The following is a 19734-nucleotide window of genomic DNA, read 5'->3' as shown; positions in this document are numbered from 1 at the left end:
GTCCGGCCTACTGGCGAATCGCGGCGCTGCACGCGTGTCACGTGTCCCTCATCGTTCACCAATGATAATACGAGAGAGCGCACCGTGCGGGGCGTGCGCGATCGATGTCTGCACAGCCAGAGGTACGAGTACGACAGCGATACTGCGAGAGCGATGGCCGACGAACAATCGGATGCAGACGTCGGTGCTGTGACGCGGCACGCTTTGTTTATATCGAAATACCTTAGCGGAGCGCGGGCGAACTACCGGCGACACCAGCAATCGCGCAGCGCAGCAGCACGTGTCGCCCGACTTTCACTTCTAGTGCGTGGGGAGTTAAAGACGCACGGAAATTAATACTTTATATTTTCACCTAACATCCTCCTTTTTCTTATACCGACGATAATAATTATTAATCTAATTACCTACTAGCAAAATCACACAGTAAAATGAACAAGAATTTGTATAAAATAATATTAATAAATATACTATACTTATTCGTGAATGTTTCTATTACCTCGTATTTAGATAGGTCAAACCAACTTTACTCTCGTCTCGTCCCCCTAAAATTATTACTAATACTAAACTTGAATTGTAAATTAAAGCTTTCTTTAGTGTTTTAAAGATTTTTGTTTTATAAAAATTAATTTTCTATAGTAAATATTCTTTAAAAAACAAATTCATAAGTCGCCGGAGAAAACTTTAATAGGATCTCAGAAAATGACATGCGATATTGACTTTAATAAATATAAAATTAGGTATATAGGTTGTCCATTGCCATACAGCGCGGAAATGCGGCCTGCTTTATGGGCAGCTTTGCGTCGGGTGGGAATCGGGAGGGACTATTTTAAATTTGACTAAAATAATAAAAATTAATAATGTAAATCTACTAAAATGTAAATTTTACTTTCTGTTTTCTGGTAAAAAAAATCCTAGGTTAAAGTAAGTCTTTGATTTTATATATATATATATATGTGTAGCCACTATATTTATGACACACAATTAAATTAAATAAATATTAAAATGCATTACAATATCTTTATATATATATATATATATATATATATATATATATATATATAACATTTAAACGAAATATATGTAACAAAATAGCGTATCACCAATATCATTAGTCGGTTTTCAACATTTCGCAAGTGAGCTACAAGTTGTTTCTACTGCTGGTCGATTAGACGTCAGGACCATTAAACATTTCGTTCGTTCCGTAATAACAATATATAATTATAATATTATATGATAATAATCGAACCAATGTTTAATAATTTTATCTAAGCTATATTCGAAAGGATGACGTAATTTAAATTTCTATAATAAATTAACTTCATCGACCAATTTATAATGTTATATAAATAAAAGACTGCCTTGACTGCCTCGTTGGTCTAGTGGCTTGATGTAAGGCCGCAGACCCGGAGGTCCTGGGTTCAATTTCCAGGTCGGATATCCAATAAAAAGTTATTGGGATTTTCTGTGAGAAAATTCGCAGTAGCAGCCCGGAGTCTGGAAGTTGGAAGTGTTTTCACTCTCGTGCCTCGGAAAGCCGTTGATCCTGCGCCTGAACTCTTTCCGGTCGTGTCGGATTGCCGTCCCATCGGATTATGAGATAACTCTCATATTCCCGTTAGAGAATAGAGAGTGCACTTGTGTTTGCGCACATACTTGTGCACTATATCTCCTGCGTAGTTGGTTAATCTCTCTTGAGATTGGCCGCCGTGGCCGAAATCGTTCTGGAGGACATTATTATTATTATTATAAATAAAGGATCAATCCATTTGTAACAAGGCTTTTCAATTGCCAACTTTTACTATCATTGTTTATTGAATTTGGTATAAGCCTATCACAAAATTACTTTTGTCAAAATTAAGTATTTACGCACGACTCTATCGGACTCTTGAGTTTACGACACAGCGTTGTCGCTGTAACTCAGTAATCTTGATAGTTTTTCTATTATTTGAATTATTCTATTACTTTTTTCTTAAAATATTTTTATTATGATAAGCAATTCCATAATAAGGGAATGCCGGCAGATATCTCAAAATAAAAACACTTTTTTTATATTTGTAAAATTTCAGTATTTGAGTATCTTTTTCACTATATAATTTGAGTGTGTTCAGTGATTGAGTTTGTGTGCATTCGAGTTGCAGCCACTTGCTATCCACCTGCGGCTTCCCTCGTGTACATTATTATAGTATTTTTTTTTAGTAAAAATAACAATCTTCATTTAAATGCATTTACTAATATTAGGAATTTTAAAGGTATGGGATCATAAAGATTATGCTGGGAACTTGGACTTGTTTGCGGCTAGGCTTGTAGCGCTATCGGTCTTTATATGGTTTTGTATTAGCTTTATTGTATTTTTGAGAACATGAGGTAAGTATTTTAATTTTTTTTTTTTATTCGGTTTGCTTATATTTATTTAACCCAAATTAAAAAAAAATAGATTTATTATACATGATCTATAATAAATAGTCTCACTATACAGTTCACGCGGTATCGTTTGGCGTAGTATGAGACCTCAATAATTCGGCATAAGTCCTAACACTAGAAGCGCTAGCACAATACTGAATTCGAACGCCCACGGCCCAACGCGTGGCATTTTGTAGCATTTTATAAGTTGTTATTACGTTTTTTTTTTTTAATTTTTAATATTTGAACAAAAAAATAAAGTAACGTTAACTTTGGTATAATTTTTTCTTAATAATAATTATTTATTAAGGTGAAATTCACAACTATTTCGGAGCGTTTTTGGTAGTTTTTTGCCTTTGAATGTGATTTTTTTTATAGTTAATTCATACATATCAAAATTTTCAGGCTGCTATGTACTAAATCACTATTTAAACTACAGTATTATATTTTTTTCATTTAAATTGGTCAGCACTGTAGTTCAATCTACGAACTCCAATAATGCATTCGCGTATTTACGTAAACACTTTCTTTGGAATTTTGACTTTGTATAAATAGCTAAACCAAAATTAAGAAAATTGAGGCCGCTATGATCAATACTAACAACTATTTTCATTTTTCTATAAGTTAAAAATTTCAAAGTTTTTTAGTTTCTTAGAATACGAGCACCTAAGTTGATCGTTTAATGAAAAAATTACAATTAAAATGTTATAGCGCTTATAAGCTAATTTTATGGTTTTGAAATATTTTATATATCCAATTTTCGATATCCTTTGAATCAGATTTATATACTATTTTTTTACTGATATAAGTATGTGTTGTATGTATATCACTTACGCGTGTATATATTGTGTTAATATGTAAAAACGAACTTTTTTTAAACTAGACGCTTATAATTTATAATAAATAATAATCTTTATTTTATACTCTATTATATACTCTAAATCAAAATAACAAGTTAATACACAATAATAAACAATAGACAGTGATCGTGGTCTTTATTAAATATGTGTAGTTTCCAAAAAATCATGCAAACCTTTGTTTTTAAAATTTAAGTCGAAATTAACACTTTGTAAGGTCTCAAAATATTGTATAAGTAAGTAATTGTTATAAAAAAACGAAGCGAACTCTGTATACATTTACTGGTGGTAGGGTTTTGTGCAAGCTCGTCTGGGTAGGTACCACCCACTCATCAGATATTCTAGAACAGCAGTACTTGGATTGTTGTGTTCCGGTTTGAAGGGTGAGGGAGCCAGTGTAATTACAGGCACAAGGGACATAACATCTTAGTTCCCAAGGTTTGTGGCTCATTGGTGATGTAAGCGATGGTTAACATTTCTTACAATGGCCCATATGCTCGTCCGCCTTCCTATTCTATAAAAAAAAAATATACAAATAATATCTAACTCCTGCAAATTAATGGGATATAAAATACTTACGGAAGGAACGTTCTAGTTAAAATACATTTTCGTGTTATCCTACCTTTACGCATAGCCTGTTCCAATCGAAGAAACAGTTCAGAAAAACGAACTTGAGATTGACATAGGTACTCCATGCGATTTGCTAATACAGTAACAGTACAGTAACAGCCTGTTAATGTCCCACTGCTGGGCTAAGGCTTCCTCTCCTAATTGCTAATGGCCCTGCAATATTATGGAACCAACAGTTGATTAATACAATACTATTCTACTTAACCACTCATATCCACTTTTCGAGACAAGTTCCGATAAGTTTCGCTGACATTCAAACGCCATTTTTCAATGATCCATAATGAACAATTATTATTCAAAATCTCGACCAATGACATCACGTCAATTTACTGTCAATGTTGTTTTATTTTCTTTACTCCTCCTGTGATTTGAATAAGCTATTTAAGTAAGTATTTTTATAATTACAATCGTGTTTGTTAAATTCAAATAAGACAAAACCACCGAGTTCTTTTCTAGTCATTATTACCAATAAAGAGTCAAAGAGAAAGAAAAGGTTTACATAAACTCCAGTGTTTGTTAAACTTAATTTATCTTATATTATATAAGCAATTTTTGTATACATGGTTTTAAATTTTGTATTTAGATAAGGTTTTGCTTTTTAAATCTGTTTTATACGTACGTGTCTTTAATTACAAAAGCTGGACGAAGCGATCGAAGCTGCGATCGCGCACAGGTTACTTATTTACTTAACGAAAAACTCAAGCTTTCGGTAACACTATAAAGAAATGTACAAATCGAGCAGATATCATATATAATAAATAAATATAAATAGGTTATATCGTTTATTAATTACATACATTTAAAAAAAATTAAATCGTTAAGCGGCTTTCACAGTGTTTGATGACAAATTCAAACCAAGATTATATGTATATATAAAGCATTTTTAATATTTTGTGATGTGATCATTATACTTGTCCACAAAAAATTTGTAGAATAAATTTTACTTATAAAAATGAAGAATTTGATGTCGACTTTATTAAATTTACTTTCTGTATACGTGATTTTATTATATAGTATTGAATAAAAAAGTACATTTCAATTTTCATGTAAGGTTCAAGTTAGATAGATAAGAAAAACTTTATTGCAACAATTTAAAAAAATATATATATTAAAAATTAAAAATGTAATTACACATAAATGTATGTCCAATTATATTAATGCACGAGCTAATCATCCCGGCTTCGCATGGGCAATTAAGAAGAAAAATGTTTAAAAAATTTGGTCCTATGCGTAAATCCTTCCGTCCTTAGAGAGCGTCTACTTCGGAAAGGAGTAACTGACAAATTTCAAGTCAATCGGACGGATAGTTTAGTAGATCTCGTGATGAGTGGTATTTCGCTTATATAATATATATAATAAATATTAAATCAAATAAATTATTATATAAATTACGGTCGTTAACTTACCTCAAAATAAGAAGGATCTTCTCAATTCGTCTGTATTTATATTTTTACTATGTACGTTCGCGATAATATTTTGCTTATGAATCGTTTTCAGTACAGCTCCAAAGTACCTTGGACCGTGTCTATTTCAAAGGTATTAGTTAAGTTTTTATTAGCTTAAAAGTTAAATAAATGTTAAATTTTTACTACAAATACGAAAATTGTATTTAACAAATCGGCGTCATAACACTTATTTATATATTACTTATAATACATAGTTCTTAGCGACTGTTTAGTTAAACAATTATTTCTCTCTTTCTATCATAATTTGTTTGACATTCGAAAGAAAAAGACACAGCATTGCTTAACTCATACGTTTATAAGTAAGGCCGTTCATTTGTATACTATGTTGACTTGTAGATATAAAATAAAACATTATGTTAGTAAAAGAAAAATCTTCAACTTTCGGTATAAAAATTAAACCTAAAATATATTAACTCTCCAAATACTTTTACATACGTTATCAATGTGTGCAATGTTTTCGAGAATCGGACAAGTATTTTCTCTAAATAAATAAAAACCTCATATCGACATAGCACCGGGAAAATAATATTTAAAATAAATATATGTTACACATACACTTTACGACAAATTATAAGAAGTTTTACAAAATTAATTACCTATTTTTTTCTTTGATTACTGCTAAAGTAATGTATCGCCTATTCCAACCATAAGAGGAATGAACAAGAAATAGCAACATTGAAATTGAATTGACGCGATATTATTGGTCGAGATCTTGAATAATCTATGATTTTCATTATGGTAAGGCAAAAAAATGGCGTCATGAATATCGGTGAAATTAATATCGAAACTGGCAGTTAAGACTAATTTATAAATATAAGTGGTTATGTCGAACAGTGTTATATTATATATAAAGATATATAAGTAGTAAAGTTATTAGCAAATCGAACGATATATATAAAACTAAGGTTTGTTTATATTATATATGGTATAGGAAAATACAAATATTTTGGACTACTTGTTTATTGCTTTGTATGTCATTGAATTGTAAACACTGTTAATTTATAAAATTTCTATTATAATATTTATAATAAGGTATATAGATGGCCTAGAGAAGCAAAAAGGCCAGTGGGCAGACCACCCGCCCGATGGTCAGACGATTTTAGGAAGATGGCGGGTGCTCAATGGATGCGACTAGCACAGGACCGGGAGAACTGGCGCGCCTGTGAGGAGGCCTATGTCCAGCAGTGGATTAATGTGGGCTGAATATGATGATATAGATAAGCTGAAGAATAATTTTATATAGAGTATTTAACTTAGTATCATATTGTCAAATAAGTAAACTAACCTAAGAAATTAAAAAGCTGTCGGAAATATATTCTTATTTAGTATAAAACTAAATTGAATGCCATTTACAATTTTGTTTTATTACAAATTCGTTGATTTACAATCTCGCTAGATTTATTACCAGTTTCGGTCAAGGAAGTCTTTCTTAACGAACGCTAGTCAACTGCGCAGCTTGTGTGCGCAAATACAGGTACGATATTTAACCCCCTAGTCTCATTATCTTTACGTACTTTCCGAGGAACGAATATACTCCCGGAACTATTGGGGAGTTGGCAGTAAGCCAACTCCCCAACATCCAATCGCTACTGATCATTTCTTGATATAAAAAACGCAAGCTTATTACAGGCCCGGTCTAAGTTTTGTACCCTGAACTACGAGATCTACAAACCATATAAGCCGCCACAATTCCACGTCTAAGAGAAATTTCTCATCTCTCGTTACAATTTTGGTTTATATATACAAATATTATTAAAAAAAACAGTTTATAAGGTTTTTTTGTAAATAAAAAATAGTTGTCGATGTATTTGAATAATAAAACAACAAAACAGTTTTGACGTAAAATATTATTGAACAAAAATATTATTAATTATTTATCAGTCGAAAGTTTATAAGGCAAAACGGTCTAAACAAAATGTTTAGTTTTATTTGAAACATTTATGTCGATCATTTGATGTTAAAAGAGTGCATTTCTTTCATTGTAAGTTTTATTTAACTTACAAAGTCCAAAAGACTGCCTTATAAAATTTGGCAAGCGAATCAAAAGAATTGTTATGTGTCTGAAATTACTCTGGCTCATTCAATATACGGATATCATAATAGTTATTGAATAAACCAATCCTATTATCGTATCTGAGTAACTACACGATAATTTGTATGGCCGAATTAAGTTTGAATGTGTGGGCTACGCGGATGAGCCTACGTGGATTAACAAAACAGTCTAATAGCCTACTAACTCTGGTATACAGTTGTCTTAACACCATATATGTATATAAAAATAATAATTTAAATATACAAATAATACTAAATCTCTATACACTACCATCTTAAGTTTAATGAGAAAACGATTTACAAACTAATTAGAAAACCTTGTTTAAATTCTTTAACAATAACAATAATCATTTCACTATTAATATTATTGCTACACTTTCGATTGCTAATTAACTAAGAATCATTTAACACTGTCCACGCGGTATAAAACGGTTGTTTTTTTTTTTTAATTTTCGTTTAATAAACAACGAATAAGAGATTTTCGATAGACGATTTTTTTATTACCTACATCACACATGTTTGTTCGCTGACTTCTGACACTTCTTCTATAGTGCTGCTATCCTGGTATTTCTGTCGAAAATAACGGTTTTCATTTAGTTACAAATTTAAATAAATAATTTATTAAATATAATCTGTACGTATTTATATATAATATAAATAAATATTTTATTGTCTTTCATAAAGAATATGTATGTATTAATTGTATTTCTTTTTACTAAATCAATCGTTTATTTTATTTGTATTAAAAAAAGATATATCTACTAACCAAAGCACTAGGGAAGCAGCTGCGGCAAGGAGATAGCCATTTCAGTTGACTCATTACTTATCGACTCAAATTGCTAACGTAGAGGCTCTTAAGCTCGGTTTTGGGCATGTTCTCGAACAGTGCGGCGCGATTTTGACCTTCTCCTTTCTTTACCCAATGTCCGTACACGCGGAAAGCGCATCCGTCGATCACCTGAACGGAACACATATCATAAAATCAATTTAACCAATTTTTCAATGACCTAAATATTACTATTTGTCCTTTTATAAACGTGTATACAACAATATTTTAAATGGTCAACGAGATAGACGTGGCAATTCATATATATCTATAATAATATTATAAACGCGAAAGTAATTCTGTCTATCTGTTACGCTTTCACGATTAAGCCACTGAACCGTATTTGATAGAATTTGGTATAAACTAAGCTTTAATCCCAAGAAAGGACAGGTTTTTTATACCTAAATTCTAAAAACTAAAATTAGTAAATTTAGAATTTTATCGTTCTTTCCTAATATAATAAACAGAATTGTTACCTTTCTTAGTGCTCGCATGGTGTACGGATCTACCAGCGCGTCGCATAGCGGCACGGCACGCGCGGAGGTGTGCGGCAAGCGACGCAGACGCATCGCAGCCCGCACTGTCAACAGCACGAGACGTAGCTTCGCACGGGCGTTGAAACCGCCGGATTTTATCGCCTAGTGTTAATTAAGAATTATCAAACATAAGAAATATATATATAGAAATAGACAATGTACGAGATTTCTCTTCCAAGATAAAACCATAAAGATTTAAAACTTAATGGAAACAATTATTATTAATATATTTATTATTGGATCTGCAAAATAAAATAGCCTCTAGAGAAATTCTAGTGCTAATATACTTTGATTATAAATATATTGTCTGGTTCATTTTTCGCCCAGAGGATTGGAATTGCGATTCAAAGGGGACATTCTACTGGCATTCTTGCCACCAGTCCACACGGTCACGATTAGTACAGTAGCTAAGTTTATTTAAATTTATTGACGATTATATTAAAAAAAATAAACAAACGAATTTTGATTAAAATGTTTTATTTGCCCATAGTTTCAAAATGCAGTCTTATTGATTAATTAGCTAAGCCAACGTGCAACATAACACATACAACCGGCTGAAGAAAGAGACAAGCATAAAAGCACGTGACTTATTATCAAACAGGGCCGAAGAATCGGCAAAATAAAGAAACTTTAAAGCGAACAAGGATTTTTATAAAATAATATCAATCAGATCCTTGCTTTAGGTCTGATTTTGAAAAGTTTTTGTCTATAGACAGTATGTTGAATTTGCTAGCAAAAAGTGCATCGAAGACAGAACATACAATGTATTATTTTAATAAAATAATGTTGATAAAATCCTTGAACGCCGTTAATATTATGTAACAGCTTGTGTTGTGTCTATACGTAAGTTTGTAAGTGTCCGTGTGTGATGTTTACAGCCTTATTTATAAATGTTGATTAACGGTTGTTTAGTTAAAACATTGATTCCTCTCGTTCTGTCAATATTGATTTTATTACTGGTGGTAGGGCTTTGTGCAAGCTCGTCTGGGTAGGTAGCACCCACTCATCAGATATTCTACCACAAAACAGCAGTACTTGGTACTTGGTACACAAGGGATCCAACATCTTAGTTCCCGAGGTTGGTGATGCATTGGCGATGTAAGCAATGCTTAACATTTCTTACAACTCCAATGTCTATGGGCGTAGGTGACCACTTACCATCAGGTGCATATGCTTGTCCGCCTACCTATTCTATAATAAAAAAAAATTCGAAAGAAGGAGGCATAGCATTGTTTTACTAATACTATAATACTCACCCCCAAAACAACATTTATAAGTTAAGCCTTATAAAATATATTTTTATACGTAGTAATTAATTAAATATTTATACTGTATTCGATTTTCGTTTTAATAAAAATTTAGTTAGAACTTTTTGAATATAATATAATTTGTAACGAAGTAAATATATAATTATGTTTTTATTTCAATAAATAAATAATAATATTTGAAATGTAATTCTTCTATTTCGAGAAGATATTATTTACAAATTAATAATAAAAAGTCCACTTAGTAAATACAAAGTAAATGCATTCATTTCGTAGTTAAATCGACCAAATAAATTTTCGACGCGCATACATTCAAGCGTACGTACAGAAATAATCTCTGTTCATCAATGACACGATATCCAAATATATTTTTCGGAAAATGTTGCTGTGTCAACATCACACATCAACAATCTAGGGGTCTCCGATGGTACTTATTATTATTAATTTCGGCCGTTAGTTGTTAAGTCAGTAACTACTTTCTACTTCTGCTAATTCTGCGTTCGTGTTTAAGTTATATGTGTACTTTTGATCTCTATGTTATTTACTTAAATAAAAGCCCCACCTATATTATTACTTATTAGAAACTTACGGCCTTACTTACAACCGTTGCTTAGCGACTGTATAGTTAAACATACATTTCGCTCTTTCCGTCATTATTGATTTGGCATTCGAAAGAAGAAGACACAGCATTGTTTAACTAATCAACGTTTATAAGTAAGGCCGTTACTGATATGGAAAACCGTTTTTAGACCAATTAAAATTTATTTTTGTTAAGGATACCCATAGCAATTACATTAATTATATAGACAATTGTAATGAATATTATAACAATTGTTAGAAGAGTATTGTAAGACGATGATATATACGTGTTATTTTGTAAATGTAGTTTTATTTGTTGTTTTGTGTGCGTTAGTTGCGTTATTTTATATATAGTCTATTCCAATTGGAAGATAAATGATATAGTTTAACATTGGATTGAAAAGGTTAAATTTCAGTGGTTTGTCACATCCTTTTTATTCAGTTATTAATATTAGTTGTCACAATATTTTTTATAAACCTCTATTGGAATGGACTATACGATAAAATACTTGTCAAAGGTTTAATTAAGAAGTAAACCACATATCCCTAATACATTACCATTGCCAACTGGTCGATTCTGGACATTTTGCGGCTTGTACCGGCATAAGACTTCTTCAGCGGGGTCATGTCTTGGTCCCAAAGCTACCGGAACATTATAATAACATGCCATCAGAGCGAAAACTCGAAAAAACATTTCATTGAAGTTCAAGTGATTTTATTTTTGAATTCGCATTTAATTAATGTTTCTGTTTTATCGAGTACTTCGATGAAATGGCATAAGCTTTAAAAAGGTAAGTGATAAGTATTGATTTATGCGTTATTTTTTTGTAATTTAAAACGGTTTGTAAATATTTCTAATTCTTTGATTATAAAAAAAACGCATAATCAAACTTGTTGATTGCAAGTGCAAAATAAGCTCTACAATGTGCACTAAAATTATAAAATGTATATATTATTGACAAGACAAGTAATTATTTATGCCAATTAGAAAAATGTTATTAGAAAAAAGAAATATTAAAAACATAAGAAAGAAGCTGAAAATTTACTTTATACAAAAAGATTGCTTAAAAAATATTTTTTGAATATGGCAACACAAGCCATATTGAGTACTATTCTCGTTTAAAAAATACAGATTTCATCATAATCTGCTTTTTAAATAAAATGTAAGCTCAAGCAAATATTAAGTAAGAATTAAATAATTTGCAGTACCAGGGCCGCATAAAATATAAACAGTAACTCACCACTGTGTGGAAGAATGAATGAATTAAGGCATCTTCAATATCGATTCTTTCACTCGGTTCAACAACGAGGAACCGTCTGATCAGATCTTTAGGGTCTTCTGTAAAATTATAAAACAGTATTATGGAAGCCTTTTCTGGTTTCATGTTAGCTAGTTTTACATGTATACATATGTATATATATAATTGCTACGTAAGGTACGTAAAATACTTATTTCAAACATTATTTCTGTAATTTGCCATTTCAATTTGTCACTACAGAGCTGTTAAAACGTTCAGCAATCGACAAGTGCATAGTGTGCTTAGTAGCTTTTAGTAGCTTGAACAGTAAAATAAAAAATATTCCCATAGTTTTTGTGTATATTCTATCGTCCCATTGTCACTAACCTGAAATATCCGCCCACTCGGGACTTGTAAAAGAATATTTTCCTTCCATGATATTACGTAGCATCACCATTTGCTTCCGATGCCAAAATGGCGGGCACCCGACTAACCTGTATTGTTACAATGGAGAGACAATTAATTACTTACAAACAACAGAAGCCATTTTACCAACAACGAGCACAGGAGAGACCTTCCGTTGTCGAGTGTAGTATGGTATGCTCGACAACAGAACAATTAAAACAGATTTTGGTCAATTTAGTAGTAGCATATAGATACTTTTTATTCAGGAAATTAAATTAAAATTGTCTTAATATTTAGATTAACGCTACTTACAATGTAAACATTATGACGCCGCATGCCCATCTGTAAATGATAAATACATTAAATTTTAAACACAATTTATGCATGTTTGTATAGAATATGCATAAATTAGAAGACAAATAAAAAAATATATCTTACGTGTCAACCTCCTTCCCGTAGCCGGGTGAGTCTTCAAACATATTAGCTTTCAGGGTTTCTGGTGCCAAATAACCCGGCGTTCCACAGAGTTCTGAAATAATTGAATGTCTTATTAATATTCTTCTAAAACTAGAATATATGAATATATAGAAGATAACTTTTTAAGTATTTAACCCGTCTGAAGTCGGTACGGCAGCTGGTATATTTATATACTAGAAGTATTAATCATTTATAATACCTAGCTTTGACATGTAAGCACGATTCAAATGTAGTAGATTTTTGTTTGAAATATGACCATAATCAGGTTTCCTTTGTTTATCATAAATGTTTACTTATATATACTAAATTTTATGTGTCAAAATATAGAGAAATTTCTTTTAAGTACGTTCGGTTGTGGAAAATCGCTTACTAGCGCTATGCTATAAATAAAAATTTATAGAACAATTGCTCACGATCGACATTTGCATGGTTATTTTTACTCTATGGCCTGGGTGGCAGGCCTTTATGGAAGTGTGGGTATGTGTAACAATTTATCACTCTACAGCTAATCCGCCAAACAGAAATAAAATTCGAACTGCTGTCTTTCAGTTTGTAGGATGAGTGGACCAGTGTAATTATAGGCACAACACAACATCTTAGTTGCCATGGATGGATTGATCGCGACTCATTAGTGGTGTGTATGGTATTCCTTACACTACTAATGTCTATATGCGTCGTATATAGTACTTGTTTTTGTTGGACTGCCTCGTTATTTTAGTGGCTAGATGTAAGGCCGCAGACCCGGAGGTCCTGGGTTCAAATCCCAGGTCAGGCCAATAAAAAGTTATTGGGTTGTTCTGTCGAAAATTCTCAAAAGGAGCCCGGAGTCTGGAAGTTGGAAATGTGTACACTCCCGTGCCTCGCTATGCACGTAAGGGCCAACAGGTCTTGCGCCTGAACTCTTTTCGATCGTATCGGATTGCTGACCCATCGTTTTATGAGAGTTAGGGAATAGAGAGTGCACCTGTGTTTGCGCACACACTTGTGCACTATAATATCTCCTGCGTAGTTGGCTAATCTTCCTCGAGATTGGCCGCCGTGGCCGAAATCGGTCTGGAGGACATTATTATTGTAAGTAAATGGCGTAACAGTTTCTGACATATCACAATATTGTTCGGCGATGTGTTTCGAGTTTGTCTTAGATAATAGCTGTACTGAAATATAATATTGAAGTGAGAAGTATTATTACGTACACGTGATACAAGCCACAACAGGTTTTTTAATGCACCGGCGCATAATAGGAACGAATACACGACTACATACAAACTTACAGTTTTATTAGTATCTGCATTCATACTAATAACATAAAAGTAAGAGGTTTAGTAAAAGGTTAGTTTACTAATTTGATTGATATCGAACTTACAAATAATTATAGTTCATAGTTGCAGCTCCGACAAAGGATAAAAGGCTATACTCTTCTTGTGATTGGAATAGGCTATAGATAAGTGCTCGTAGATGAGACATAAGATTATCGGTTCGGCCGCTTTCCAAACGAACCCAGCCAAAGCTGCATAATTTTTGGCGGTAAAATAACTGACGAGTGGGTGGTACCTGACAAGTTGTTTGTAAGAACGTTGGAAAATACGTAAATCGTGTTGTAAGATCTACGTGAAAACTTTGTTTGCAAGTCTGAGATATCCAAAATCTATGTCTACAAACATTTCTAGAATAAAGTAGTTATATATATTTACAATTTGGACCAGTACCTGTAGCGATAATACTAAAATTAGAAAAGGGAGAAACGGTAAGTGATAGATATTGTATCGACAATTATTGTATAGTAGTATTTGTTTAAAAATCAATAAAACACATATTGCGGGCTTAATTTTTATTTAATTTATTTTTGGAAAATAAAATGTCTCTGTCCATGGATACCCCAAGAAATTAGAATTAATCCATCAATGTGGCGTCATTAACGGAATCTACAATGTCATGGCCCTTGTTAATTGGCTCGCTCGCCCTTCGAACCGGAACACATATTGTTTACAAGTTGTTTGAAAGAGAGAAAAAAGGGCGTGGATCACACAGTAAGCTTTATAAGGTATATCGCTTAGCTTGATACTGAATGCAATCAAATAACATAAAATAATAATTAACCTAAACGAGTATTATGTTTTATGTATTTATTTAATAGGAAGCGGAGTGACAAATGAGCCAATCGATAATACCTAAGTGGTAACCACCGCCCATAGACATTAAGAGCTGTAAGATACCAATCTTGGGAACTAAAGCATTATGTCCCTTGTTCCTGTAATTACACTAACTCACTCACCTCAAGTCGGTACACAACAATTGATGGGTGGGTGGTACCTACCCAGAGGGGCTTGCACAAAGCCCCCCAAGTACTCCGAGTGCAGAGATTTCTTCAAGCGTTATCTTGATTTGATCAAAAAATACCAATTCAGAATAATTCTAAAATATTTTGATGACTATTACATTCACTTACCAAATAACTTTTCTCCGTCGTTCAGCACCCTTGCAAAGCCAAAGTCTGTTATCTTAACGTTTAGTTGATCGTCGAGTAGAATGTTCTCTGGTTTGAGATCCCGGTGAACTATACTCTTGCTGTGGATAAATCGTACGCCCTCCAGCACCTGCCTGAGTTATGAGATATCCGTGAAAAAAAAAATTGAAAGGGTATTTCTATTAACATTATTTTTCTTTAATAACAATTTAATAGTTTTTAAATTAGATTGTATTTTAAATTTCAAGTTTCTATTTAAATTTTGTATACATAATATAATATTATTCGTCACTTATGTTGTTTTGAACATTTTTTTTTTATACAAGAAGTAAATTTTAGTATCAGTACTAACTTTACGCATTTTAAAAAACTGGGTCTTGACTCCATCATCTTTAAAGAACAAAAAATCTGCAATTTCTCATAAAATTTCTTTGAAACATCAACTTTAATAAATATATTAATTTTCGCGATAAAGTACTAGGCGTTCATAACACGTCAAGAGATTGAATTAAACTGATCTTTTGTATAGTGAGTCAGACTGAAAAGATACGAGAATCCTGTTGCTTCTATTGTTTACATATGCTATTCAACATGGTATGACGAAAAGCAAAATTGGTACGATCTTTTCGACGACAAAACGAAGATTAGAAGGTAAATGTTTGATCGAATTCAGTGATAATTATTAAATATTAATAAACATTTTCATTCATTGTGTAACAAAAGCTGTTATTTTTTATTTTGCCTTAAGCACAAAATCTAACCGTTCATGATTTACAAATGTAGACAGTCAACTCTACTTATAACACAATACTATTACACTTTAAATACTCATATCCACTTTAATTTGGCTTCCAAATTTCCAATAAAAACTTCGCCGCTACTTTTTCGCGAATCCATAATGAATACATATCATAGATATTCAAAATCTCGATCATTGATATCGCGTTGTTTATTTATATTTACGCTTGTGGCACAAGGGACATAGCATCTTATTTCTCAGTCGGTGACGCATTGGTAATGTTAGTGATGAATAATATTTCTTACAGTGCCAATAGTGGTAGAGGTGCAGGGAGGTTACAGTGGAGGTGACCACTTATTTAAAGTCTGCTACCTTATTTTCAATGACAAGGCTATAAACTGCCTTGACCGGAATTCAGTCAGGATTATAATGTTTTGTATATGTACTTGTTATTATTATATATGTATAATATTATATTAGCATATTATTTAGGCTTAGAGGTGGCTCTATAACAATAAAAAAACTTAAAAGTTCAAAATGATTATATAAATAGGGATTTTTAACATAGTTTTAATAAAAATTAAGAATTTCGTTTCACCAGTTGTTTTTTTTAATTTAAATTATGTTAAGATAAAAAACATACTACAAATTAAGTAACATACTTTAAGTAAATAACATGATAAGGAATTGACAACATAATAATTACAAGGTTCATAATCTAATCAAACTAAATTATAATTTAACTAAATTAAAACATAACAAAAATATAAATACTGTAATATAACATCTGCTCGTCCGCTGCAATCCACCATTCCCCCCCTTCTCTCTAACACGCGGGCGAATGTAAGTATTTTATATAATAAGACTGACTGACTAAGAATATAAAAAAAATTATTATCGATAATATTTTTTATATATATATATAATATAAGTAGACGGCGGACGAGCATATGGGCCACCTAATGTTAAGTGGCCCATGCCCGTAGATATTGGCATTGTAACAAATGTTAACCATCGCTTACATCGCCAATGTGCCACTAACCTTGGGAACTAAGATGTTATGTCACTTGTGCCTGTAATTACACTGGTTCATTCACCCTTCAAACCAGAACACAATAATACCAAGTACTGCTATTTTGCGGTAGAATATCTGATGAGTGGGTGCTACATACCCAGGCAAGCTTACACAAAGCCCCTCCACCACTCAAAATTATTATTATTTTGCATACCTATATTTTTAAGGCACATACCTCATAATATATCTAGTTTTCTTCTCCGACAGTGTCACAACTGATGTCAAATAATCAAAAAGTTCACCGTTCTTGCAAAGCTCGAAGACCAAAAATATAAATGTCTCAGATTCAAATACATCTTGTAGTTCAACTGTAAGAAATTTACATTTAAGTGTCAATCATTAAACAATACTATACTAATACTATTATACTTTTTTACATAAAAAGGAAATGATTACACTGCACAATAAAATTGTTATAATTGTTAAATATTAAATCTAATTAAATAGTAATGAGTATATTATTTGAATAATGTGTTTTTACTACATTTCAAAAGAAATTTCTTTTGTTTACTTTTTTTTTATAGAATAGGCAGGTGGACAAGTATATGGCCATGTGATGGTAAGTGGTCACCAATGTCTGTAGACATTGGCATTGTAAAAAAATATCAGTCATTTACTTTTTATTTAACCTAAATAACATATAACTCACTCACTAATATAAGGATGACCAGCAACCATTCGCAGTATACTAATCTCTTGTCGGGTGGCATCCCTCATTGTGTGGGTGTCCACACCATCCTGAGACTCCTGACTGAGGTCAATAATTTTAGCAGCATATTCCCGGCCAGTCTCTTTTTCAATACATCTTCTTACTGTTGAACTTATGCCTCTACCGATAAAAGCAATTTATAAAAAAATATTGCCCTGTTTGCACATACAAACGTTATTTTATTTTCTACATAAGGTTGTATTCAAAAAAGCCAATTTAGTAATTAAAATTGACTCGAATGTTATATCATTATTGTTGTAATTTATTCTATTTGCAAATTATACTTATGTTGGCAGTTCTAACACTTTTGCACCTTGGAGAAATAGTGCAAAAATTTACAATCCATTTTATTGCCATCTTATAGTATGTCCGTTTTTTTTCGTTAAGAGAATTTGAATTGGAAATGCGGCTCAAAGCATATAAAAAATACATTTTATCGGCAACAAATCAGTTTGAAAGAATTATTTTACTAACAAAACAAGGGCAAAGTTAAGTGAGATCAGATTGAATATGATTGAAGAGTTACTTTGTTATGTACAGAAAGGACACAATCATGATTCTTTTTATTTATATACTTAGTAATCAAACAATTATATTACACTCATTCAGAAGATACCTAAATAGTACTAAAAAATCTTGTATATCATTTATATTGAATATAACTAATATTTACTTACCTCGAAAAGTATTATTATAAATTTGAAATTTTGTTCTCAAGGTCACGGTATATTAAATATTATGATACATATATTTATATATTGCGCTTTGTAGATATTGCGTACGACAATTTTGGCAACAACGCAAATCTAGCGATTACATTACAAGGACTTGCCTATATACATAAATAATATTATTATTGTATGCCCACAACGTACCTCCCTATTATTTCTTTTGGTTCATATTTAGCGTAGAACTCCTTTGCCGCATCTTTATCAGGTAAATTGTCGTCATCCTCTTCTTTAGCCATATTTACTTTGTCCGGATTAATTTTATTTTATTCACAATCCCCGGTCATTAGCAAAGAATCTATTCGCAATGACGAAAGGTTACTTAATAGAAACAATTAGAAAATTAGTATAATCTTTCAAGGACACAATTCATTTAGAGTTGTTTGATCCTAGTAAATTCGATATACTTTAGCCTATTTTAAACCTATTTTTAATTACTTTTATGCTAAAATATATTATTATTTTGAGGTCACTAATAAATATTCGACCACGGCTGAATTTGACATAAAAATTAAAATTAGGATATTTTTGATCTGTGTATTTTATGAAGTAGAATCCAGAGACAAATATAGTAGACAAAGACGTTAAGCGACGACGTAAAAAGTTTTTTTAAGAAAATAAACGAAATCTAAATTACATCAGAAAATAAATAACGAATGTGCATCATCATCGTTATACAAATAGTTTAGTTAATATTTATAGAACAAACATAATATAGTTTAAATTGGTTACATTTCAGAAGCATGGATCTACAATAAATATAATTTAGAAGTCGGAATAATTTCATTTGTAGTTGTTTTATTTTATACGAAAAGTAATCAGAATAAAAATAAGCTTAAACTTAACTCACATGAATCATAACAGACATAACTTGAGGATTACGAAGTACCTATGTTCTTACATTAAATATTGTCATTTATATTAACTTGAATGTAGCTAATTTAAATAATGACATGGACTTATATCATTGTTAAAATTAGCCGTAGAAAGATACAATGATTCTTGTAGTGTTGTTAACTTAACAATGCAATACTTATAGTAATACAATGAATATTTATTTTAATAATATGATAACAAGAGGATTTTTTGTTACGGAATATTATTTCTCTATTGTATATTTTATTTATGTAAGTACAATGTCTTACGAAAAAATAAAAGATTACAATAACCTTCTTTTTAATTTTTTTTGTATTTATTACATTTAGAAACAAATAATAATCAAAATCATGATATTAAATTATTTTATGAACAACCTAGTTCTAATCATTGTCAACAGCTGATTTTGTCT

At 31.4% G+C, this 19734-nt stretch overlaps 1 protein-coding gene across 2 annotated transcripts; it reads right to left on the bottom strand.

Moving 5' to 3' along the window:
* Nucleotides 1-7182: 7182 nt before the first annotated feature.
* LOC126775554 (phosphorylase b kinase gamma catalytic chain, skeletal muscle/heart isoform) lies at nt 7183-18952 on the bottom strand. 2 transcript variants are annotated; one of them, XM_050497578.1, is made up of 12 exons: nt 18594-18952; nt 17663-17838; nt 17185-17317; nt 15178-15329; nt 12693-12783; nt 12567-12596; nt 12237-12343; nt 11853-11950; nt 11170-11253; nt 8708-8869; nt 8172-8363; nt 7183-7975 (listed from the first exon to the last, which is right to left on the bottom strand). In XM_050497578.1, the coding sequence occupies exons 1-11, from the start codon at nt 18683-18685 to the stop codon at nt 8229-8231; spliced, it is 1260 nt and encodes a 419-aa protein (XP_050353535.1). In that variant the 5' UTR covers nt 18686-18952; the 3' UTR covers nt 7183-7975; nt 8172-8228. The 2 variants fall into 2 exon arrangements, with proteins under 2 accessions (XP_050353535.1, XP_050353536.1); XM_050497579.1 differs by lacking the exon at nt 11170-11253.
* Nucleotides 18953-19734: the final 782 nt, after the last annotated feature.

Source organism: Nymphalis io, chromosome 18 (genome assembly GCF_905147045.1).
Source record: "Nymphalis io chromosome 18, ilAglIoxx1.1, whole genome shotgun sequence".
NCBI classification, from domain to species: domain Eukaryota; kingdom Metazoa; phylum Arthropoda; class Insecta; order Lepidoptera; family Nymphalidae; genus Nymphalis; species Nymphalis io.
Note: the sequence above shows the minus strand (reverse complement) of the source record. Positions and strands in the feature narration are given on the sequence as shown.

What these genes read in the sequence shown, in the direction of transcription:
- LOC126775554 (XM_050497578.1), bottom strand. Translation starts at nt 18,685, where the DNA reads ATGGCTAAAGAAGAGGATGACGACAATTTACCTGATAAAGATGCGGCA. An exon ending in GAATCGACCAGTTGGCAATG is followed by an intron (nt 8,870 to 11,169) that starts GTAATGTATTAG and finishes AATTAACACTAG; the next exon opens with GCGATAAAATCCGGCGGTTT. An exon ending in CCATGCGAGCACTAAGAAAG is followed by an intron (nt 8,364 to 8,707) that starts GTAACAATTCTG and finishes TGTTCCGTTCAG; the next exon opens with GTGATCGACGGATGCGCTTT.